The 26,001-nt window shown below is 45.8% G+C and overlaps 1 protein-coding gene across 4 annotated transcripts in view; it reads left to right on the forward strand.

The window, feature by feature from the left end:
- Window positions 1–21,781, forward strand: part of Fam168a (family with sequence similarity 168 member A) — a 142,099-nt gene extending 120,318 nt beyond the window's left edge. For 3 of the 4 annotated variants that reach the window (XM_032893060.1, XM_032893061.1, XM_032893058.1), the window contains 6 exons: window positions 835–861; window positions 6,014–6,139; window positions 12,399–12,541; window positions 14,370–14,544; window positions 15,682–15,812; window positions 16,392–21,781. In XM_032893060.1, coding sequence (XP_032748951.1) covers window positions 835–861; window positions 6,014–6,139; window positions 12,399–12,541; window positions 14,370–14,544; window positions 15,682–15,794 — 584 coding nt within the window. In that variant the 3' untranslated portion in view covers window positions 15,795–15,812; window positions 16,392–21,781. The remainder of the gene's footprint in view (window positions 1–834; window positions 862–6,013; window positions 6,140–12,398; window positions 12,542–14,369; window positions 14,545–15,681; window positions 15,813–16,391) is intronic. The other variant, XM_032893059.1, reaches the window with a different exon arrangement.
- Window positions 21,782–26,001: the final 4,220 nt, after the last annotated feature.

The following is a 26,001-nucleotide window of genomic DNA, read 5'->3' on the forward strand; positions in this document are numbered from 1 at the left end:
CAGAGAGCAAACAAATGGTTTAACAGATTCCTGATAATGTAACTTGAAAATAAAAAGAAAACTAAAAAGGAAGATAATGTCAAAACTCTCTCCTAAGAAGCATGTTCTCATCTCTCGTCTCATATAGAGTTAAAGTATATGATGTATACATAAGGTTTTCCATATTCATTTTGGAAATTACAAACCTGGGGGAAAGTAGAGGAAAATCTGTGCAAGGCAAGTTACAAATGTACCTTTTTACCTTTGCCTTATAAGCTAGAGTCTCTTTCCTCCAGTTTAGCTCAGAGAGGATCAAGTAACCTTCAAAATTAAATTTAAAATGCCACGTATCTGACATTCAAACCTATTTGTTTGACCCCATAGCCTGTGTTCCATCTACAGCACAACACTGTCCTAGATGGAGATTCTCTGCATTGGACCTAGTTCTTTGAGAGGCCTATGGTGGCCATATATCCTGAGCTTTCATTTCTTCTTCATTGTAAAGCCTTCAGCATGCCTGAAATCCCTCCACAGTTCTTAGGAGAATCAAAATAGTCTTAACATGGACAAGCAAAGAGCAGGACCTTATTCCTGTTCACATCCAGGCAGTTTCAGGTCACTTCTCTGGAAGATCCTGCAGCATCCAGAGAGATTTCTCTGCAACAAATAACCTTTCCTGGATGGCAAGTCTGTCACCCTTTCCAGGGGGAGGTACTTCCTGTCCTCTACATTCTCAGCTTCTTGTGCAGCCTTGGGGAAACTGCTATCCTGAAACAAGTCTGTTTTATAACTGCAATATGTACAACTTTGCACAGATTCTTAGTGGTAATTTCAACTAACATTTCTATCCAACAGAGTTTCAGTTCCTGCATTCAGCTTATGGTAGGAGAGCTATTTTTCCTCATCTGTATTATGGCCTATGAATGTGTTATCTTGTAACAATGGTAGATTCCTTTCCCTTTCCTCCCCAAATCCCATCTCCTAGGCTTGGGCTCCCCCAGGTGGCCTAGCAGCAGTTCCTATAGCATGCAGGAACATGTCTGATGGTGCAAAATCATGGGTTGGAGACACACATGAACCATTCCCATAGGGCAGCAATGAAGGATCATGGCACTAAAAGGCGTTTCACACCCTAACCTGGCTGCCTGATTCAAACCAATGAAGGAAAATTCTAAGACCTGTATTTGGCTCCTCTGTTGGCTTAATGGTAGGCTTGGAGGAACCCCTTGATTATGCCTATTAGAACCTAAACACCTGTCAGGATCAGATTTTCCATTTCCATTAGCAGTCTGACTTGTTTGAAGACCTGGTTGACTTTAGATACAGTCTGTTGCCTTCATCCAGATCTTGAGTTCTGGCCGCATTTTTCTGGATGATGAAAGGTACAGGCCAGTGTGAGAGATCTGAGTTGAGTTCTCTGGGCAGTGTGGACTCCAGGACCAAGGCACCACAGGAACTTCTGGGCACCTGTGAGGGTCCCAGCAGTGTAACTTGACTAGGTCCTTCTTGTCGCAGACAGTAAGGGACCATAGGAGAGACTTGCTACGTTTACACACACCTGGGCTGCTTAGAGTGTTTTTATAAAATCTTTGAATGTTTTATCAACTTTAATCTTACCGTTGGACAGTGAGTTTTTTTATACACAGCACATCTTTCGGAAGATGAGCTGTGAAATTTCTTTTGCTACTGCTGTGGGCTGTGTGATCTTGGGCAACTTGCTAATGTTCCCAGGCCATAAAGTTTTTCATGTCACACCATTTCAAGGTCCTTTTAAATGCTAGCATTCCATTCTCTTGTAATTTTTATGATTTCAATAGTGCTAGCTACAGAACTGTTTCCCTTACACTTAGGAGAGACTGCTTTTTGTTTGCTGCAGGGTATGTGAACGCAAACAAAAGCTACAGAAGGCTGTGTGCTTCCTCACCCTTCTGATCAGAACAGCGGTTCTCAACTGCCATCAGGAAACACAGATATTTACATTATAATTCAAAACAGAAAAATTAAAGTTACGAAGTAACAATGAATTAGTCTTATGATTGGGGTCACCACAACATTAGGAATTGTATTAAAGGGTTACAGCATTAGAAAGGTTTAGAACCACTGAGTTAGAGCCTCTCATATGAAGAAGTATGGATGGAGTGATTCACAAAGTGTTCTGTGCCAGGCCCTACATTGGCCCTATGAAGATCCAACGACCAGTAAGATAAGCTCCCTATTCTCTAAAAACTCACAGTTTATTAGAGAAACATTCAACAGGAGCCTCTAAGACTCACAAGAACTGGGATAGCCAGTTATGTAGGATGATACGGTAGAGAGTTTAGCTCATGGCTGATCGCTGAATACATGCGGGCCAGGTGGGATGTGGAGAGAGAGATGCCGAAAGAGCTGGTAGAATAGACCAGACCATGCAGAGTTAAGCCCCTTGGCAGACTTGGAGAGCGATGAGCACTTTGTGCGCAGTAGTGTGGGTTGGAGAGTGGTGCTGAAGTAGGGCCAGGCTATACAACCTCAAGGCCCGTCCTCAGTGACCTACTTCTGCCAAGGCTGTGCCACTTAAAGGTTCCACAGTCTTCCAGAATATCACCTCTAGCCAAAGACCAAGTGTTTGGACTTGTCAGCCAATGTAAGATATTTCAGTTCAAACCACAAGACATCGTCCATGTTAGATCAGGGGAGTCTTGAATGCAAAGAGTTGAGTCCGTAGCCTATAGGTAACAGAGAACCATGGAATATTTTTAAGAGACCAGTGTGGCTATTGGAGAGTAGAAGGGACAACTTAAAAGACCAGACCCAGAGCATTAAGAAGCAGTCGAAGTGGCTAAGTAAGAGGAGATTAGAGCTTGACTTGGAGTTGGCCACAATTGTAGGGATGGACGCAAAGAGCTACCAGAACTAGGAACCATCAAGACTGATATTATCAGTACTGTGAAACCAGGGAACGATTAGTACTGCCAGTTTACAACACAACAAAACGGAAGCTCAGACAATTAAGTGACTTGCCCAAGGTCTCACAGCTAGTAGGTGGCAGAGCCCAGGCTAGATCTCATTTCCCAGCTCAGTACGTGGTTCAGGATGATGGTCCCTTGCTGCCTCTCTTTGTAAATGTGCTTAACAGATTGTTCTAGTGTCAGAGGGCATGAGGGTCCCGTATCCAGGAAGTGAACAACTCAGCACCTAGATCTCGGCTGGCTCAGAGGCCTCCACGTGGGTTGCTCTGTTCTTATTTTTCTCCTCTCTGTCCTTTTTACACATCTATAATAATCACGTGAAGTCTTAAGTGAATGACTTAATAATGTTTTCATGTGATACACCTGTATTAATGATCAGTTAATACAAATGATAAAACATTTTCAGGAAGTAGTTCTTTTTTGGCACCCCAGACAGGCCTGCTCGTGAGAGCTCTTTTTGTTGCTAAGAGCTTCAGTTGGCACTGCTTTCATGCAGCAGCTGAGCTCCGCATTGCTCCCCCCATAGAAAGGATTACTATAGCGCTGAAGAGAGATACAGACGCATACAGTTAACGAGGAGGTTAAGTTGACTGTTAACAACTTACTTTCATTTAGTTTCCACATGTATCGAATTTTTAAAAATTATTAACTATTTAACCATTAAGGAAAATACAGAAAATGCTGTTTATTTTCTGTATAATAAAACCAGAATAAAAGTCCAGTTCATCTGTAAAATGTAAAGTTTAGCCTAAGCAATCGCTTAGGAAAGACAATCAATGACACGTGCTTCCTTCCTGATTGATCTGCAACATTGGTTTGCTGTGACATGCTGTCTTGTTCACTCCCTGGTTGCTGTGTGGCTGAGTTGCATCCCCAGTAGACTGTAAGTACCCTGTGTGCAGTGATGTAACCCACGTGTGTGTTCCTGTCCACCGTGGCACTCCCCTCAGTGCTGAGTGCAGTTAGGCCTCGGTACTCTGTGGCTAATTTTGATTTAACCTCAGTTGTCACACAGTCCTTCAGGCAATTGTCAGACTTTTGGCTTATAATGAAAACTATTACTATGCCCCACTCAAAAGAAGGAAAAAAAAAAGTCAGACCAGAACAAATTGAGACCTCTGAATTCTCACGGTCAAGTTGAGACCTTTTGGTTCTGGGTAGAAACCCACTGAGCTCCCAGGGCATGGAACTGCTCTGTCTGACTTCTCAGAGCTACATATTTGACACAGTAGTAATTTGTTTGTGGATGCTTATGGCCTCCCGCCACACCGAACGTCAGTCCCTGAATTTGGAGACCTTGTGATAAGATTTTTGACACTAATTGGATCCTTTATTAATTTCTTTCATATTATATCCCACCCTCTGGAGACAGATACCCAAGGTGTTTATTTAAAGCAGATTTCCCTCTGCAGAAGCTGCACGATGTCCTGGCTGTCTAGCAAGGGCTCTGGGCTCTGCTTGGGGTTGGGCTGTCTCTGTTTCTCTTGCCAGATTCTCCTTTTAGTGTCACTTTCCTGCCCATGATTTCCTTCTCATTCCTCAGCATTTGCTGTATATATTGCGGGCCATCAATGCAAGCAGAGTCAGCCTATGGAAGTACAATCTGATTCTAGTTCCGAAAAAGCAGCAGAATCCACAAACTTCCCTAGCCATTATAACTCTGCGATAGAAGGAACAGAGGTGCTAGTGGTAAACCAGGCATCTCTGGATGCAGCAAACCCTATAGTAATCTATAGGCCCAGCATACTTCCTTATTATGCTTCCTTCCCACTTACTAAAATATTTCAGGTTCATCTGATTATTGTCAGTCCATCCCCTTACTGTTAATGTACTTTAGAACACTCTGTGTCCAAAACTCCCAACATCTAATTAGAATGGAAAAGATATTATAAAGAAAAAATTAATCATTTTTAACCTTAAAATAGAAATTTGTATCAAAAATGTGTCTCCTCTGGTATTTAAAAGGATAGTTTTCCCTTCCTTTCTTTCTTCCTTTCTTTCTTCCTTTCTTTCTTCCTTTCTTTCTTTCTTTCTTCCTTCCTTCCTTCCTTCCTTCCTTCCTTCCTTCCTTCCTTCCTTCCTCCCTCTCTTGCTCCCTCCCTCCCCCATCTCTTTCTCTCCTTCTTTCTCTCTTTTTCTCTCTCTTTCTTGTTTTTTGTAAAGGTATTTCCCCCCTGTTTCCTCTCTCCTTCCCCTCAGGTTACCATGACGGTAAGTTCGAGTCATTCCCCACCTCTAGATACTTACTGAAATTTCTCAAGCTGAGCTTTGAGCTATCCTGTAAAATCTCTACAGATCTCAAACTAATTTCTGTAACATACTATGTACCTACCCCAGATTTGACATGTATTTTCATAATGGCCAAAGGAGCATCTCTAACTCATGAGGAGCTGTCTCAGTTGGAGCATCCAGTACTGCCTGTTAGGAGCTATTCAGACATATGCAAGAAGTCTGTCTGTCTGACCGTGCTGGTATGCAGAAGGAGTTGGCAAAGAGTGCCCCGTTGCATGGCCGATAGCAGAGCCACAGTGCTCAGGCCTTGAGGCTGCCATACACAGCTCGGCCCGTTAGAAGAGATGCTGTCCCAGGGAGGCGCATGAAAAATGGTGGTTACTTGTCAGTTTTTCTTTGGAGGCAACTCACACTTATTAACCATACCTCAAATAAATTGCAGACCACAGGGGATTTTTTTAAAAGACTTAGTTAATTCGGCCCACTACACTGTCAAAGACTTGCAAGTGTTCATGTTAATGAGAAGGTGGTAGAGGAAAATACCATTAGTCTTAGACCAGAAGATGTAGAAAATGGTGATATTCAAGGGCCTCTTCGTGGTTTTTATCACAGGTAGGGATCCTGAGTCTTAGCATTTAAGTGTAGGTTTCCCTGGATTTAAGTCATATGGAAGCTCACTTCAGCACTCCTTCCAACCTACTATCCCATCTCAAAAAGGCTGACTCATTCTGTGTGTCTGAGCAGGCTCCTTGAGTTATGTTTCTGTCTAGCACAAGACCCTTGCTTTTGTGTCTGTAGTTGGCGATGCCCACTTCTTATTTCTGCCTAATGCCGTTCTTATGTCTTCCCTTAAGCCACTCTGCTGATGAAACAAGCCTGGCCACAGAACTCCTCTTCCTGTGGCACTGAAGGCACCTTCCACCTCCCAGTGGACACCGGGACGGAGAACCGAACTTACCAAGCATCCTCTGCGGCTTTCAGTAAATACAGCCTGTCTCCTCCTGTCCTTGTTCTCCTTGATTGGGACTGATTCGTTTGTAGCAGGAAAGGAAAGGGAATTTTTTAAAATGGCATTTTTAACATAAACACCGTTTTAAGAGGTTCTCCTTCCTACTCAGGCAAGAAAATTGGACTTTGACGTTCAAGAAAAATGTTCATCTTTGATCATGCCTTTAGCTTTAGGACACCATCCCACAGCAGAGAGAGGGGAGCATACCTGGGCCAAGAACTTGGACTTGTGAGAGACTGTTACTGACTCTTAGGGGAAAGAACCAGGGCCCATTTGAAGGCCTTCTGTATCTTTGAACTGAGGCAGCTTTTCCCATCCACTGGTTTTCTTGACTTTAGCGCTGTTGCCATCTGGGCCAGATTAGTTCTTGCCTGTATGTGGTAGGATGTTTAGTAGGATCTATAGCCTCTGTTAGATGCCAGCAACAAAGCACACTGCCACACCCAAAAAAGTTTCTAGATATGGCTCAGTATTCCTCTGGAAAAGAAAAGTGTCTTCTCTATAGGAAACATTGCTCTAGTTCATCTAAGCTACACTGTGGGAACATGATGTGACGTAGACGGAAGATTGGTCATGTTCATCCTGAGGCTCAGTGGGGTAACTGATGCTGTCACCTTAGTAGCGTTGGTAACAAAATGATTCCAGTGAAGACCCTCATTTAGAAAGTAGAGTGGAAGAACGTGTGCCTGTGACAACTATCGGCCACGGGAGTGGACAATGGTTAGCGTTGGACATGGGGCACCAATGTCTGAATTTATGCTAGCAGGCCCTGGACAAGCCCTTAGCAGGATGTTGTAGGAAAGTAACCTACTAGGTAGGCTAAGAAAATTCATTGAATTTGTTATCTTTTCCTTTAAATATCCAGTGTCCTTGCTTTTGTTTTTTGGTTGAGATCAAGTGTAAATATCCACTGTTGGAGCTAGGGAGATGGCTCAGCCATTAAAAGCACTTGGCTGCTCCTTTCAGAGGACCAATGTTCAATTCCCAGCACCCGCATAGCAGCTCACAGCCACCAGTAACTCCAGTTTCAGGTGACCTAGTGCCTGCTTCTGACCTCTTTTTGTATTAGGAGTGAATGTGGGGCACATATGTACACAGGCAAATTCATACACATAAAATAAAAACAAACCTTTAAAAATAAATAAGTTAAATATCCAATGTCAAGCCTGTCATGGTGGCACATGCCTGAAGTCCTACCACTCAGGAGGCAGAGGCAGGGGGATCTCTCTGTAAGATAATAACTAGCTAGCATTGTCTACACAGTGATGTCCAGGCCAGCCAAGGCTGCATGATGGGCCCTTGTCTTTAATGAAACAGAAACAACAAACGTCATTTTTTCTCTGTTGTCATTGTCCTTACCTGTCAGCATTTACTAACTCAGCATGGCGTACCTTTTTGTAGATTCTGCAGTTTCCAGGTGCTTCAAGTAGAGCTTAATGAACATGTGTAAGATTATATAATGTAAACTGAGTTGCACATACTTCACAAATGTATATGAATAAAGGCAAAGTTACTACAGTGCAACAGAGAGACCTGGAGGGGAAGATACAGGACTCCAGTTCCACAGAACTTTGGGTGATTCATAGCTGTGCTTTGTTTCTTAGTCTCTTGAACTGTATACAATGGTGGCCTTGGGCTAAGTCACTTTTAAAGTCCTTGCTAGTCACTGGACTCTTGAGTCTCTCCCTCAGGAGTTATTACTATATCCTTCCCACAAAACCCTCTGTTCTAGCTGCCCTCAGCAGTAAGCCAGCCTTCAGGTTTGCTCACATACCTTTAGAAATAGTGGCCTCATTCGTCCAGAGGTTGCCCTTCCTACAGCTAGGTGGTCTTGAGTGTCTGATCTTCTGTGCTATATCTTCTCAAGGCCCAACAGAAAAGTCCAGTAGTCACATGTTACTCTCCCCTCCTACACAGGCTGTCAAGTTTCTAGATAAGACCAAAAGGTATCACCTTCAAGCAAGCAATACATAAATGGATGTGATTTTTTTTAATGGATTTGAGATTGATTGACTGACTGACTCATGCAGGCTCAAAGGCTCCCCCAAGCATTCATGTTTCATTGCTTTTACATTCAGGGCACTTTGACAAATTTATACCAATTTAACCAATACACTTGCTAAAGCCTGTTCATAATTAGCTATCCCTCTTACTTATTCAGTGCTTTATTGTTTAACTACCAACAAGGAGACAGAGGTCAAGGCAAGATTCAGACATGCAGTATTGTTTTGTCCAGACTTTGTCCAGATGTATAAATCTGATGATCAATAAACCAATTAGTGTAAAAAGTATCCTTGATGTGAAGATCGATGTAGGCAGGACTGTATAACTGAAAAAGATTTATGACATTGAAGCAGAATTAAGAGGCTGCAAAGGCTTTCTCTTGCTAATGCACACAGTGTCTTTCTATTCTCCCGTTGATAAGCCTAAAGCTATGACTAGGAGCCCGAGACACAAAGCAGGCAGGCATCGTAAACAAAACCTCTTTATAAGGCAGAGTTGGCACTTCTTCTGACAGAACTCCTTTGTCTCATGACACTGCCTTTAGTGAAACGGGATACAAAGGCCAATATACCAGATGCCCAAGATCATACCGTAGAGACAGTTAACTCAGAAACCGCTCTACATTAGCCTTGAACTCTGGAGCCAGCTCTAAGAGTATAGATATGCCGTGCGATTTTTGAAAAATTACTGGATTTCTAAGTTACAGTTTCTTCCTCTGAAAAGGAGCAGGTTGAATGTAAGCTTCAAATGTCTTTTAAGGGTATAGCACCCCCAAAGTTCCCATTCTGTGACCTTCAGATTCAGCATTCATTTCAAAGTAGCTAGGCCTCCAGGCGATGAGTTGGCTCTAAATTTACTTGAGTAAAAATCCAGGAGATGATATTGCAAAAAGCCCAGCAACTTCTTTTACTTAGATACACAAAGTAATAAGCCCTGACTTTTATGATATCTAAGCCTGGGATAGTAGCCCTAGATTTTCAGTGTTCCCCGGGATGAGGTCAGAATATAGATGATGTCCTCATAGAAGTCCTTCTGAAATACTCAGGATTTAGAATGTCAGCATCAGAAATGCCCTCTGAAATGATCTAGTCCAAATGAAGATATTCCTGAGGCAGTACTGCCTGGAAAGGATCTCAAGAAAAAGCCTGAGCTTGTATGGTTTCTGCAGCCTCAGGGAAGATCCTTCTGCCCCTGAGGGTCACCTTGAGGTGCATTGTGGTTACCGAGTGCTTCTTTGTGCGGCCATTTTGTGTTATCATCTCTCATCTGTGAAGTTCTCATCCTAGAGATTTCCAGCATCTCCTCCAGCTCTGCTTCCCATCCCAAGCTCCTAGAGATGAAAGCAGGCTATCGCTAGCCTTTCTTTGACTGCCCAGGGTATTTCGACACTGATTTGTATTCTGAGTGTGTGTCTTGTTTCATAGCATGAAGGTGGGACATTCTTCTACAAGGTTATTCTTAGATGTATAAACCAGATTCTACTGTGGTCTCTTTAGAAACGTTTGATTCTCCGCAGAGGGGCAACCCTGACACTCTGTAATGTGATGGCTTCTGTTGCTTAGATGGGGAGGTGCACCTTCCCTAGGAAATTCCAGAGCGTGTTCTCTAGTCACAGAGAAGAAAGCTGCCTTCATTGCTGGCTTGTTAAAGAATTGTAAAGTTGGGCTGGAGAGATGGCTCAGCCGTTAAAGGCTAGGCTCACAACCAAAAATATAAGAATTGTAAAGTTTTAGAATCTTAGAACCCTGGGGTTTGTGTTCCAAGTTGAGCTGACCTAGTCACAGTCCAGCTCTTGCCTCTTGTAGTTTCTGAGAGCAGTGTGTGCTTATGTGCCTGAGGAGAAGACATTTCCTACTGTCTCTGTGCACTAAGAGAGAAAGTAAGAGCTACCCTATATGGACCGCATCAGGCGTTCGGTTAGTTGGTCCCGGTGCTGCTTGTAATGGTACTCTGTAGGAGTGCATTTGGAGGCAGGTGGCTTCTGGTTCGTGGTAGAAAAGACAAATTCTGGATAAATTCTGGCACATCCTCCACATCTCAATTTTGGCTTTTGTTTTTGTGTGTCTTTTCATTTTTAGTTTGCTGTGGGGAAGATCATAGTTTTGTTAAGGTTCTGCCACTGATGCTACATCCCTAGCCCCCACACAGCTGCTTCTTCTTCTTCTTTTTAATCTTTAAATTAAGGGTCAGTAAACTTGTCTAGAAGGAACCAAATAATAGATATCTGAGGTTTAAGGGTCTATGATGGTATCTGTAACGACCATTTTGGTAGGAGCAGTTGGTCCACCCTGGTGGCTGGCATAAGCCTATAATCCTAGCTGCTGGGAAGTTGGAGTAAGAAGATTGAGAGTTTGAGGCTAGACTGAGTCATAACGTGAGTTCAAGCCCAGCCTGACCAATCTAATAAGATTCTGTTTCAAAATGAGATTAAAAAGAGAGCTAGGGATACAGCCCAGGGGTAGAGTACATGCCTAGTATGTGGGAAACTCTAGATACACACACACACACACACACACACACACACACACACACACACACACACCACACACCACCACGCACACACCACACACACACACAGTAACACACACAGTAACACACACAGTAACGCACTCTGTAGTAAAGCAAATTTGAAGTAAATTTTTGTACATATCCTATCTTAGAAATTCACCATTTACACTATTATTAAAGACTTCTTTTCCCTCCTAAAACTAAGGTCCAGAGATTTGGCATTGTTTAACCAAGTTTGGAGGAAAGTTAGACCCTAAGTCCACATCTCTTCTCTTCCAACAAAACCTGCTTGACCCTACCTTCCCCATTCCTGCCCCTTTTTGTAGAAAAAGTTCTGTGGAGCTAACAGGGCCTTTGGTAAGGGTCTTATCACCTAAGCTAAAGCCCAGACAAGTCTAGAAATGGCAACCAGATGCAACCATATAGAACCAAGGGGTAAGACAACGGCTCCCCACTGGGGCTCTAAAACTAAGGTTCCCATAGAAGAACTTAGAGTCTTTAGAAATTCCTTAAAAGACCTGTTTCATTCAACCTCTGGATTTTCTGTGTAAAAGAGGGATGAGGTCCCTTGATGATCACCAGTTCCATAGGTGATTCTCAAGAACACAGTCCTGCTGATCTCTGTCAAGTTATTCTGTGAACCTAAGCTCTTACTTAAGATGACTAAAGGCAGCCGTGTGATAGCTCTAAAGACGGCTCCCAGCCTGACTTCTGAGCCTCGCTTCTGTCCACCGTTCTGAGATAGGGCCATAGTGGGTTCTAGGTCAATTTTTTTTTTAAAGATTTATTCATTTATTATATGTAAGTACACTGTAGCTGTCTTCAGATACACCAGAAGAGGGCATCAGATGGTTGTGAGCCACCATGTGGTTGCTGGGAATTGAACTCATGACCTCTAGAAGAGCAGTCGGGTGCTCTTAACTGCTGAGGCATCTCTCCAGCCCTCTAGGTCAATTTTTAATTCCTAACTTTTGGTGTTTGGGACAGAGGTGACCCTTCTCCAAGCCACAGGAAAGAAGGGAAAGGCCAGCTCTACAGAGCAAAGTTTTCAACGTCTGAGAAGATAAGGATCTTTGAGTGGTGGTTTATTGATAATAGCCCATAATAATAGTAGTAGTAGTAGTAGTAGTAGTAGTAGTAGTAGTAGTAGTAGTAGTAGAGAGAGAGAGAGAGAGAGAGAGAGAGAGAACAACAAACATACTTGGGATATACATGTGAAACCAGCTTGGGTATCATAATGAGTCCCTGAGTAAAAAACACAGGGTTAGGAGAGAATGGGGGAAGCAAGATAGAGAAAGCTAAAACCACAGAAGATGTCCTAAGATGCTGGGTAAGGAGCCAAGATGAGAACAGAGCAATAAGAAGTGAGGGGGCATCTCTAAGTGCCTTTCCTTACAGGCAACTCAGAACCCCAGGCAGGCTGTCAGCTGGAAGGGCCCCAGAGAGACTGTCTGCTTCTAGCCTCTTTTTTGGATGAGAACCCTGAAACCCAGAGAACTAAAACATACCCAAATCATACTTGCAGCCCATGGGCTCCAGGACTGAGGGAGCTGCCTGGGGCCAGGGCTCTGAGGGTAGAACCCTGATCTCTTGTCTATCCTGTGTTTCCAGATGGATTCAACCCGTTCTTGTTTGAGGAATTGTTACTGGGTCCTGCTGCCTTCAAGCAATGCTGTGCTGCCAACTAACTTGGTGTCTCTTCTATTGCCTTGGTACAGGATATACTGCAGGGACACCATACAAGGTCCCACCGACCCAGAGTAATACTGCTCCGCCCCCCTACTCCCCATCACCCAACCCCTATCAGACGGCCATGTATCCAATCAGAAGTGCCTATCCCCAGCAGAATCTGTATGCCCAGGTAGGTACACATGGAGGACCTCTTCTTCAGGAGTCTCCAGCCAGGATGGGGTAGCATGGGATGGGGAAAAAAAACAGAGTTAATGGGCTTGGGCAGCTGTCACTGCAATGTCACTCAAGCAATATCCTGCAACACTGCCTATTCTGCCTTACTCCCAAAAGGTGAAGTCAGTTAGGTTAACAGAGCCCCAAATGTCAGAGGGCCATTAGGTAGGCTGGGGTCTCTAGCATAACTCCTTTGTTGAACAAGTGGGGAAGCTGAGACAGTAACGGAGAAGGCTTGTCTAAGGTCACACACTGAGTTATTGGCTGGGTAAGGCTATGCTATCACATGTTTTCATCTTCCCTCTTTTAATCTCATACCTTCCTTTCCTTAATAAAATCTATGAACAAAGTAGGAAAGAATACATATATATTCTTTGTGTGTGCTACAAGCCCTCTGTGACCTGAGGTGAGTCATTTTTTAGTGTGCATTCTTGGCCCCATTTGGATTTCTTCTGCTGGAGAATGCGTGTGACTGATAGGACTCAAGAACTGTATAAGGTGCAGCATGGCCATGACACATTCTCCTGAAGTGACAGTTCTACATGAGGTATAAGTAGTAAGGAACGTGCTTTTTGGGTTTAAAAACTAGCTATGCTGCTAGTGCTGTGCGGTGCACACACTTTTATTCCCAGCATTCCAGAGGCAGAGGCAGACCAGTCTCTGAGTTTGAGGCCAGCCTGGTCTACAAAGTGTGTTCCAGGACAGCCACAGGACACTGGCTTGTCTTGGGGGAAAAATAGCTGTGTTGGTGCTGGAGAAATGGTACAGTGGTTAAGAGATCTTGCTGTTCTTGCAGAGAACCTGGGTTCAATTCCCAGTACCCACTTGGCAGCTCACAACCATCTGTTACTCCAGGATTCAATTCTTCTTCTGGTCTCTGTGCAATATGCAGGCAGAACATACATTCACACATATGTTAAACAGCCAATATAAAGCATTTTAAAGTAGCTATGTTATAGAGTATACCACAGAACTGGGGCCTGACAGTGTGCTTCTAATCCCAATATTGGGAAGAATTTCAAGGCCATCCTCAACTATGTAGTGAGTTTAAGTAAGTCAGTAAGTCAGTCAGTCAGTCAGTCAGTCAGTAAATGGAGAAATCAGGAGGCTTGAATCAACTTTTCCCAAGTACGACAGTAGTAGCTTAGCCTGCTCTCTCTAACCTCTAAGGTTACAAACAGGGAGGCCCTTGTTATTTACTTTAAGATAAGAGAATTTCAGGATTAATCTCAGCTGCGGCTGTCTGCCCCCAGGGCAGGAGGCAGCCATGTGGCCTGGGAAGTGTGACATCACTTCAGACCACTGTCTCCATCCTCACTCTTGCTCTAAGGGGAACTAGGAAGAGACATCTTGGGAAATGCCACCAATAAAGACGGAATGAACATAACATTGCACCGGTGTTTGAATGCTGTTAATAATTCTTCCACCAGAATGGCAGTGCTGGTGTCTCCATGCTGAGAAACTGACTGTGTCCCTTACTGTTAAATTAGGGACAAGGTAACACCTTGGAACCATATTTTTTAAAATGTAAAATGTTTTAAAGCTGGGGCTAAAGGAGGAAATCTCTTACTCATCAGTCATAGCAACTCTGGGAGGGCAGCAAGTTGCAGTGAAGAGGGCCTTACTTTTTCCCAGCTGAGCCATAGCACTGAACTGACCTCAGTTGCAGAATGAGACACGCAGAGCCCCAGCCTAGATCTGTGTCCCTAGGCCAGAGCTTCTCATACCTGGCCTCCTAAAGCCTGGAAGAGCAGCTCCCCACCCTCCATTTCCTCTCTTCTCAGGGAGCCTACTACACACAGCCTGTGTATGCTGCCCAGCCTCATGTCATCCACCACACCACGGTTGTCCAGCCCAACAGCATTCCCTCTGCCATCTACCCAGCTCCTGTTGCTGCCCCCAGGACCAATGGTGTGGCCATGGGCATGGTGGCAGGCACCACCATGGCAATGTCAGCAGGTAAGGGCAACTCTGCCCAAGCAGCCTTTGCTCTCTTTCGGGAATTCCTCACATTGGAGAACAGTCGTGGAACTGGCTGCAGCCCAGCATGAGAAATCCTGTACCAGGCAGGGACTTTCCGGGGAGACAAGGAGGGATGCTCTAAAACTTAGACATTTAGAGTCTAAATTACTCATAGGGATAGGAAAGTTTGCACACAGGATGGGATACTGAGCAAGGCCTAGAGTAGTGGATGAATGGAGGCTAAGCAGAGATGAAAGGGAAGGGAAGTGCGAGCAGTGTATTCTCAGGAAGGAAGGGTTTAAGGGGTGAGCGGAGAGGCTGCCCCACTGCTGAGACCAGATTGTGGGAAGGCTTGAACGCTTTGAGGTGAGAGAACCGACAGCTCTCTAGGAGGAGATGGGGTTGGGGCTGAGCCTCTGGCTGTAGCTGCATCGGGAGAAAAGGAATCTGGGGGAGGAATGTTGACAGTGGCCTCTGTAGCAGCAGCAGGGCCAGGAAGGAGCACACCAGCACTCTGTTGATTAGCAGGGAGGAGCATAAGGGCCTTTCCCATAATTAATTGTAAGAGCCCAGAGAACTAGGAGTCCCTGAAGACTCTTCGTGGTGCTAAGTCCTGCCACTCAGGAACCTTGGGGATAAAGGAGGAGATGTATCATTAGAGACATGGACATCCCATGAAGAGCACGATGACTAGAGGGTTGTGACTACCTTACACAAACCCAAGTTCTGAAGAACCAACTAAGTTGCCACCTGAAGTAAGAAAGCGGGTGCCATGGTTGCTCAGTACAAAAGCAATCTGCTAGGTGCTTGCTCAGGGCCAGCCTATTGTTAGGGCCCTTAAGGCAGAGCAGAGCCCCACCCTTAAGAACCTAGGTGAGTTTAGAAAGATGGAACTGGGAAAGCTAATGGTTACTACTCCCATGTATGCAATAAAAGAAGCTTGCAAAGAAAGGGGGGAGGTGGGTCCTTAGATTAATGACTCTGTCTTCCCTCACCCTAAGTGCTCGCCAGGCAGTCCAGGGTGTTGGGGACATGAACAGGAAGAGCAGCCATGCAAAAGACTGCCTTCGTCCTCTCCATCCCTGGATCCACATTACAACCTCCTCCGCTTTCCTCTTCTCTCTCAATGCTCAGGTACCCTGCTGACCACACCCCAGCACACTGCAATTGGGGCGCACCCTGTCTCCATGCCCACCTACAGGGCCCAAGGAACCCCTGCGTATAGCTACGTGCCCCCGCACTGGTAAAGCCTGCAGCCCATCCACGTGAGTAGGGTCAGGAGTGGGGGTCAGGGTGGGGACACACATGTAGGAACTGCGTCTGAAGTCCAGGCTTGGGTTTGGTGTCGTAGCAGCAGGCAGCGGTCATCACCTGTTACCTGCTCCAGGATCTTCAATGCCACTCTCAATGGCTCTCTCCACACATGTCTCAGTTTTCATGGTAGCTCTGATCTTTAGCTCTGGGTTTTTTGTTTTTTTTTTTTTCTTCAGGTAAACAGCTTAAAATCACTTGGCCAATTAAAATTGAGGTGGGGCTTTAATACTTGTCCTCTGCTATTGAATTCTGTGTTCTTTGTGAAGTTCTCTAGAGGTTCGGTTCTCCAAATGAAGTCTTACCTAAATCATACGGCAGCTCTGATTACAGCCTAGTGGAGACCCTGGTGCCCAGTTCCCTCACTGTCCTCAGCAGCTCAACATAATTTCCATGGCCCGAGAGCCTGCTGCTCCCCTGGGAAGGCATGGGAGCTCCATTCAGGGCTCCCAAGCTGGGGCAAAAAAGTCCAGTGATTTCTCAAGTGGCCTGTGGAGTGTCACTCTCTTTAATGGTGTCCTTTTCTTCCCCAGATCTGGAGTCACATTGTATGCAACTACTCGAGTCTTACCGGTGCTGAGCGGTCCCCTAGCAGCACCACCTCTATTTGCAAGAAGAGACAACGGAAGTGCAAGGGTCACTTTATGCATCTTTAATGGTTTTGATTTTTATTTTTGGTTTTTGTAAAAGCTGCTTTTTCTAATCTCCTAGGAGCCTCCCCTTGTGCCTCCCTCTTAGCCACTGCCCTCCTGGCTCTAGCCCTTCTTCCTACCTAACCAGGCCCAGTCCTCTCTGCACTTCTTCCCTTCCCTAAGCATCCTGTCCCTGGGATCCCAGTCTAGTAGCAAGCAGAGAGTGCGGTTTGTTGTGATGGCTCATCAGAGGCTAGATTCCTGGGAGAGCAGAACAGAGAGGCCCTCCATGTGGAGTAGGAACTTGGAGCTGTTGAGAAGGCCTCATCTCTGTCAGACTGTCATTTTCTGAAGCAAGATTAGTTCAAATACAAAGAAATATCTTCTAAGAACCATCACAACAGACCAAGAACAAACCCACCTGGTTATGTAGGAATGTTAGCAGCTTCATGTCCCCAGGCTCAGAACCTGGGGAAACAGAATTTGGGGAAGGGTGGAGGGAGGGAAGACACTGGGGAAGTAGTGTGAAGACGGGCAGGAGGGTGCTCAGCTCTGGTTTGAAAGGTCTTTGGCTGCACTGCTGGGCCTGGGCCTTCTGATTTGCACAGTGATGTTAACTGACCTGGCACTTCCTTCAGAGATGCTTTGACCTCTGACCTGCCAAATGGCTGCATGGCGGTGGGATCCCAGCATCCGGAGGCTTTTGGAGGCCAGGGGTATGCATAACCCACACTCAGCCTGAGCCTCGGGGACCTCCTCTAAGGAGCTTCCTCCTGAGGAGAGTGGGAACTGGTGGCATTTCTCTCCCTTCCCTTCTGCCCTTCCCAGTGCCGGGCACACACGTCTGCCTGTGGGGCTGGCAGGCAGGCCAAGCTCTTGGTTACCTTGTGCCATGTCACGGCCAAAGTGAAGGAACCACATTCCAGGTGGGAGCTGGCGGTTCTGAAGGTCAGGATAGTGAAGGAAAACAATAGCAATAATCATTTCATACTCATGGAACTGAAGGGACCTTAGCATTCATCATCTCATCATTCCCTGTCTGACAAAGGAGGAAACTGAGGCCCAGAGAAGCAGAAAGGACTTCTCTGAACCTCACTGTAAATTAGCATTAAATGCAGCCTTCCTACTACTGGCATTTTACCTACAAAAATTTTGCTAGGGATGGATTGGCTTGACTTTGTAAAAATTAAGTCAGCAGTGCCCACATCTGGTGAGCTCTGGAATGACCTCTGGGTGTGTGTCTGCTATTTTCCCTCACGGACTCCAAAGGTGGGGGCTGAAGACATAGGCAGAGGCCACATAGGGCAGATGGCAGAAATCGAAATTACACTTGGAAAACCTATGAAGACACCTGGAATGTTCATCCTGAACCTGACTCCACTCCAGGACAAGAGTGGGCTGGCTGGAAGGAGAGGCTATGCACTTAGGACAGTAGCTCTTTATCCCAAGAAGAGAGGACGAATGGGAGCCACCAAGAGAGGGGGACACGGATGAGGCCAAGCAGATACAGTCACATCTGGGAGCAGAGGAGGCACCCCGGGACAAGGAAGTTCTTCCTAGTCTCAGACAGGAAATGGATTGGCCACCCTCCCGTGCTCAGCAAGCAGAGCTGATGCCCTCATTGGGTGGACAGGAGTATCCTACTGTGTAAATTGGATCACTGGTAATATTTCAGACTTGAATTATCTTCATTTTGAATTCATTTTAAACTTGGACATCACCTTCCTATTTCCCAAGTTCCCCTAAAGGAAAACAAAGGAAACCCTTGAGCTGGAATGACCTCAGAAATAGTCTGACTGTCCCCAGGTCAGAGTTCTTCAGCATCTGTGGCAGAAAGCCAGAAGTTTAGGCTCCTCCTTCCTGGTCTGCCAGGAACTTCAGGACCAAGAAAACTCAGCTGTTCTGGGGTGCTGACAAGGTTTCATTTTAAAACAAAGTTTTCCAGTGTTAATCTGATTTTTATAACACCTCTCCCTGTCCTCTGTGGTCTTGTAGGTTGATGGAGGTTGCTAGAGATCTTGTCTAACATGTAAAAAGAATGCCAAACTGATAATGGTGGTGATAACTGTAGGATACCTTTGTCGGGTGCTTCAGAGGTTTCAAAGCACTTACAACCTTTCATAAGCTGACCCCGAGAGCAAGCGACAGGTCAGTTATGCCACCCACTTGATAAATGAGGCAATAGAGTCTAAGGAGAAATGAAATGGCCCAAAGCAAGCTGGATGCCGGAGTCCTGGCAGGCTTCCTAGACTCTCCAGGCTCCAGGTGACCTGGTAGCAGAGAAAAAAGTAGACCCAGGTATGGCCTTTTAGTGTTTGTTCTTTCCACACCAGTAAATAAAAGCTGTTTGCGCCCTCACTATTCATGTAGGTTAGCCCTGAGAGACAAGGCATGGTGCCTGCTATTTAATTCATAGAGAATCCAAGGCTCAGAAAAGTACAGGGACTTTCTGGTAAGGAATCCCCTGCTGGCTCTCTTGTCTCCAAGCCTGATCCAAACATAGGCTCATGTTCTGAAGCATCTATTCTCTACCCCACCTTAGACCTAGTCTGTGATTCAAGATCAGAAAAGCCCCAAGGTGAAAACCAGGTATTGACAAGAACCAGACCCACTAACTCTGTTTTAGTAAGAGCACAAGAGCCCCTGTTCAGCTGGCCTCACCCTGTTGTTTGAGAGAGACCCATGAGATTGGCCAAGCTTGGGGAGTCATGGCAAAGGTACTGAGCCCTAGTGCACAGGGTGGTGTGTGCCTCGGGTTAGGTGAACACAGCTTCTGGCAAGGTGACAGGTAGCTGGCAGGAATACTGTAGGTTATCATCTAAACATTCTGAATGGCTCAGTGGTCAAGACAGATGAGACCAGAGCTGGAAGGGATGACCATGGGATGAGGGGTGTGCACATGACACCGTGAGCTGCCACACTGGCATCACCATACACAGACACCTTGTCCACCCCCCTTGTCCCCAGTGTAGAGCTAAGGGAGGGGTGCCTCTGTTCACCAGCCTCCCTTATCACCATTTGATCATCTTCATCCACCCTGGGCCAGGAAGTCTGGAAACTGAGTGAAAGCCTGAGAGTCTCTTGTCATGCTTAAAACAAAACAAAACAAACAAAAACCCTATTTTTCTTCCTATAAGATAAAACACCTTTTCCTTCTTGTTATCCCAGCAATGCCCTGAAATACATACCCCCTTTCCTGAATATTCGTCAGGAACACACACACCTATCTGTCCAGACCTCTTTTTTGTATGTAAAGTACTTTGACTTTGATTGCCAAAACCTCTACTTTAAAGATGGAGGCAGGGTATGCATCATGCTATGAAGGGGTCATAGATTTGCCAAAGGACACACAGCTCATGAGTGAAAGCCAAGATTTGAACTCTTCTGATCCTCTGCTCTTGTTGCTGCCTCCTACTGGATCTCTTGTAAGCTTGTTTGAAGAAGGAAGGGGTTACTTGCTACCCCACACAGAAACATTTATGGAGACTTGGGGAGCTCTGGTCTATCAGCTGAGCAGATTTTTGCTTTGGGCCGAGACCTATAATGGGCCCTAGAGACGCAGAGGTAGATCCAGGTGGTAGCACAAATAGAAATTTGCCACAAAAGACCAAACTCAGAACACTGAAGGTGACAACTGCCCAGTACTGAAGATAATTGAGGACAGTATCATCCATCTTTCAACAAAGAGTCTTGGTTCTGGGAAGCCTGCACACTCTGGCCATCTGACTCCTGTCCAGATCCAACGAGGTACTTTAATGGGACATGGAATAAGCCTGAACTACTGAAAGCAGGTCTGGACTAGAGTACCAGGCTTACTTGAGAACCAGAGACTAACTTGTGTTCTGTGTATCCCAGTGATTTCTGGCCATCTAGATGGTTCTAAGTTTGAGACCTAGTGATGTTTCTTTGGAAGGCTTGATGCTCTGTTCTAAATAGCCTTCAGAAATGAGTCATGGGGAGCACACAAGTAGCACAAGTCCTTTGGTCACCAAGTTCTGGCATCCTTATTGTGTAGACATGACACATCAAATAAGGCATTGGCTGAAGCAGCGTAGTTCCCTACATATCAGATATCTTGCCCCTGCAATGGGCTCTGGCCTTCAGAGCATTCTGGCTGAATCAGTCATCATCCCATGTGTGACTCATGTTCAGCAAGCTCCACCTTTCCATCTTGTGTTAACTATATCACTGCTGAGTGTGTGGCCCCAAGAATCTTGTCAAGCTTGGGAGACTAGAGAAGGCCACGCCTGGGTTGGAGTGGACAAGGGGAGCAAATCAATGGAAGAAACCTAGCTAGGTTCACTGGTCAGACAACACCTGAGCCTCTAGACAGAGTTCTGTGGTTATGCCAGGCGGGCAGCAAGGTTTATCCTTTTCCTACCCCTGTTCGCTCCTAGAAAAAACATTTGTGAGATTTGGCATTATGTGGTTCCAGGACTCAGCTTTCAAAATTCCCAGTAGGCCAGCTCCAACATTCCATGGCCAAACTTGCTTGACCTAGACTTGGGTCCCATTCCCTCAGTTTCTCCTGTGGGGATTTCCTAATTTATCTATTAATGCCAGCCAGAAAGCCAGTTTAGAACATAGGAGTTGAAACTGGTTGCCACAGAGCCACAGAGGGTGTAGAAGACAGAGAAGCACTTGCTTGCTGTGGCTGCTACTTTGAGTAGTCCTTAGGTAGCCCTGCTGTGGCAGTGTGTCCTTTACCATTCCAGCCTGGGGAATCTCTTCCCCAAGAGAACAGTTAAAACAGCTTTACAGATAGCAGCGGCCCACAGGAATCTGCTTTGGGCTTGACCCTAGCTAGTAGCATCCTCTGTCCTTGACCCCACCTCAGCCATTCTCCTCATGCATGAAAGTCAGACTAAATGAAGAATAGGACTGGCCCAGAGACCTCAGGTCAGCCAGATCGACTGGATCTGTCTTGTGAACCAAGCTCCTCACAAGGTGAAGCTAGGCTAGGCCTCCTGCACCTTGGAGTTGTCTTTTATCTTTGAAGGCCCAGGGCCTGTCCCCTTCCTGTCTTCAAGGCATCTGCACCCCTTTCATATCACATGACAGAGAAGCTTGTTCTCATGGCATGTACCATCCCTGTGAAGAGAGCGTTGTGTATGATTTTGTATTTTTTAATTCATTTTAACCTACAGGTTGGAATCTAATTTTTAAATTTTATTGGAACTCACATTTTAAAACAAATAAAAACATTTAAAAATAATAATAATTATAATAATAAACCTTTGACCAGTGTCTTCCAAGTAGTTTGATCAAATAATTTATAGGTGTTTTCAAAATACAGCCTGGAGTGTAAAGATCGGAGAGCCCTGTGGCCACGCTTGTGTGTGAAGTGTAAATCTGGCTTTGTTGTTTGGGATTCCTTTGGGTTTTGTTTTGTTTTGAAGATCAGATAGTGATCACTCTGAATGGTTGAAGCCAAGAGTTTGTAACTATGATATTTACTGTAAGCTGTAGAACATTCAACAACTATTAAAAGAAAGTTTCCAAAAAAAAAAAAAAAAAAAAAAAAACCAACAAAAAAAAAAACGTGGTTCTTGGGTGAGGGAGGCACAGACCTCCTCCAGCCAGTGGGTCCCTGCGCTCCTCCTCCCCCAGGGAATTCCAAGCTGCTTTTCACCTGTTCTGAATAGACACCTGGAACCCCAGTACTTTGGAGGCTGGGGTACAATTGCAACTCAAAGACTTGTGTCTCAAAGGCTGAGGAGACACCCAATGGTTAGAGGCCAGGCTGCTCTCAACAGAGGGCTGGGGTGTGAGTCCCAGGACCCATAGCAGTTCACAACAGTCCATAACTCAGGATCCATGCTGCCTCTGAGCACCATTCATACACATAAAATTCATACACACATACACATTTATATATGAATGTACGTGACAAAAAAGAAAACCAGCAATGCTGCGTCCATGTCTTCTCTGGACTGGGATGGGGCACAATGGATGGGCGCTGTGAGTGGCAGGTTCAGCACCTGGACCACATCTGATGGATATCAGGGAAGCTGTTGAGGGGCTGACCTCGACTGAGGCTGGGGTATAGCTCAGTTGTAGTATACTTGTGTGGCAGGGACCCCCAGCACCAAAAGAAAGAAAAAAGGAAAAGCAGCAACCAAACCCCTGTGGTTTGTGGAGTGACTTATGGCTGGTGCGTCCTGCTCACTTCTGCTTGTTGACCTTTGAGGTTCTCGTACCTTACTACAGGGGCAGTTAGGGAGAGAATGGCCTTGGCTAAGGTGAAGTTGGAATTCATCCGTGGTCTGGCCCCAGGATGCAAGTCCGTCTCAGAGGAGGTGTTCTCTTAAAAGACAGGATCTCCTCCTTGCCTCAAAGCAGTGGGGGAGAGTCAGGTAGAAAACCGAGGGGAGCTTGGTGGCTTATTACAGTTACTACAAATCCACAGGACTCATACAAGCCTGTCGTTAAGGACTTTTCTTTTTCACTTTCCTGTACATTATATCTCCCGTCCCTTCAGGGTGATCACTGCCAGTGGTGCTCAGGCTTTTCTATTGTGAAGGCACCATAACCAAGGGAACAGAAGAGTTTATTGGGGCTTAAAGTTTCAGAAGACAAGTCCATACCACTGAGACAGATAATGTACACATGGGAGCTAAATAGAAATGGTGTGTTGGTTTTTGTTTGTTTTGGGGTTGTTTTTTGGTTGTTGTTATTGTTTCCTTTCAAAACACTGTTTCTCTGTGTAGCCCTGGCTTCCTGGAACTTGCTTTGTGGACCAGGTTGGCCTCAAACTCAAGAGATCCGCCTGCCTCTGCCTCCTGAGTACTAAGATTAAAGGTGTGTACCACCATGCCCTTCGAGGCATATGCTTCTGAAACATCAAAGTCTGTCCCCCAAACAGGGTCACACCTCCTAATCCTTCTCAAACAATTGCACCAACTGGGGACTCGGCACTCAAATAAATGAGCCTTATGGGGGTAATTCCCAGTCAAACTACCACACACTTCTTGGGCATCCAACCACTTTTCTTTCCCTGGGCCTGGCCCTCACACTTCCTATTCCATAGCTAATAGGCCAAAGGCTCAGCATACTCAACGCAATAAATGTGGCCAAAAGTGATCACTCCAGAAGTTGAAGTTAGGTGTGTGCCCCATGTTTACTCAACTCAGTTGCATTAGGTTCAGTAATGTTTTAAGACTTCCCAAGAGTGGGGGTGCAGCAGAGAGTCACCAGGCTTGCTTAGGCTGGGTGAGGCCCAAGTTCCACCCCTAATGTTACAGGATCAGTAGAGCCCTCCATGGGGCGGGATTAGCCAGAGCCACCTGCTGGACCAGCGCTACAGTGGAAATTGGTACACCAAAAGCCTCACTTGCCCTTCTGACATCCTCCCAGCCTTCCGTTCTGACCATGATCCATTGTGGACCTGATCCAGGGGTCAGAGGACGCCTTATCTGAGACACAATAGAACATCTTAGGCTCATTTCCATGTCACAGTGGCAGGGCTGTTCTCTAGAAGTGGGCAGAGAGCTAGAGATTGGACCCTACTTGTTCTTCCTTCAACTCCCACCTCCACCCACTGGGAAGAGCTACGGGATTTGTAGGAAAGTTTCCAAGGGAAGGTGGGGCTGTGGAGACCATAAATGTCACACATCTGCATCATAGCTCTGCCTTGTCGTTGGGAGGTTGATGACACAAGAAGCAAATGGAACGGGGTTGGGGATTAGCTCAGTGGTAGAGCGCTGCCTAGGAAGCACAAGGCCCTGGGTTCGGTCCCCAGCTCAAAAAAGAACCAAAAAAAAAAAAAAAAAAAAAAAAAAAAAATGCAAATGGAACAAGCCATTCTTTGAGCAAGGAGCAGGGTAGAGAAGTGCTTAGGGTGGTAGAGGGATTCTAACCAGCCCGGAAGCCTGGACGTGGTGTCTCCACCCTGACTGGTATCGCAATGTGTCCCTAATCTAGTCTTCCCAGAGAATGCTGGGGTCCCGCCTCCTGCCTCACTCTCCAGGACACACTCTTATCTTCACATGCCACTCAAGTGGCTGTTATCCAATCCTAAGTACTAAGTGGGGTCCATGAGTTGCCTGGCTGAAGGGATAGGCAAATTAGAGTAGCCAAACCCTGAGATACATTCAGTAATGGATGCCAAGTGGGCTGCACCCTGCAGCCATAGGAGTCATTTCCTTGGATAGACAGGAGACCCTGTCTACAACCAGGTCACAAAAGTTCCACAAAGCATTCTGTACCCAAAGGATATAGAGAGAAGCAGGGATAGATGGACTTTTAAAATATCTGCCCATCCTTTTCTGCCACTGCTAGGCCAGCCACCTACCTTGGTTTCTGCCCAGAAGACTTCTGTCCTCCGTGAAGCCACCTGGACCCCTCTTCCAGGCTAGGCTTTCACACCTTCAGTAGTGTTTGTATGTGCCACTCCCTCTTATATTAAACAGTATACCACACACTGACAAAACCCTAACTTAAGGTCCTGCGGGCCATGGCGACTTTGGTATGGGATGGTGTCTCCTGATTTACCTGGTATTGGTCCAGCTCTCACCAGTCCTTAGGAAACTCACCAAGACCATGTCCATCCCCTAGGGCATGACAGCCTTCCTGGCCTCTCAGCCAACTCTCCCCAAATTCTACACCCATTCTTAGCCACCAGGACCCTGATGGCTTTCTTACTGCCAGGCCCTGGGGTCTACCTTAAAACCTTTTTTTAAAACACAGATCCTCTCTGCTCAGTTGTAAATGCCCATCTGAGTGTAAGATATTCTTGTCACTAAGATCTGTCCCCTTAGAGTTCCAGAGCTTCATATCAAAAACACTTGGATGTCATTAGGTGTCCCCTACCTCACATCTCATAAGGAGTTCCAGAAGGTCTGCCCTAGGAATCTCTTGGACCCTTCTGTTTCTCCCTGTCACTTGTCACCCAGATGCTAAAACTCCCTGTCCTGAGTGTCTCTGAGCTTTACACTGTAGCCAAGCAGGCTAAGGCTTTGCCGCTCCCTAACTGCTGGGGACCCTCCAGCCACTGACTGGTCCCGCCTTTGCACATGCTGCTCCCACTGCATGGATCACACCCCACACACACACCCTGTGAGCTTCCGTGTAGCTGCTGCTTCCTCTAGAGCTGTTGCCACTCACCCCATCGTTCCTATGCCCTTGATTAGCTCATGTCAAGACGGGTAAAATACTAAACTGAAAGAAAGAAGTCGTTCATAATTGTCATAATGATTTTATATTGCAGTGAAAATATTCTGGATGTACTTGGTTAAAAATATTAAGTTTACCCTTTTAAAGAAAACTTTGGAATGATTATGGGAACACTTTCAATCACACATATGGTTCAGCCTGTGTTTCTATTGGGAAGCCTGGCCTCTGGGGACCTCGGTGAGAAGGAGACGAGGAGCCACCTCTGCCTGTTTCCCTGGTTTCAGAGGAAGGTGCTGATGAGGGGAAGGACGATGTTGTCGCACACCTGGCCAGGGCCCCGGAAGCACGAGGTGGGCAGTTTTTCAGAGAGGAGACTGGGAAAGGAAGCACCTTGTGA

This window comes from Rattus rattus, chromosome 2 (assembly GCF_011064425.1).
Source record: "Rattus rattus isolate New Zealand chromosome 2, Rrattus_CSIRO_v1, whole genome shotgun sequence".
In the NCBI taxonomy this organism is placed as follows: domain Eukaryota; kingdom Metazoa; phylum Chordata; class Mammalia; order Rodentia; family Muridae; genus Rattus; species Rattus rattus.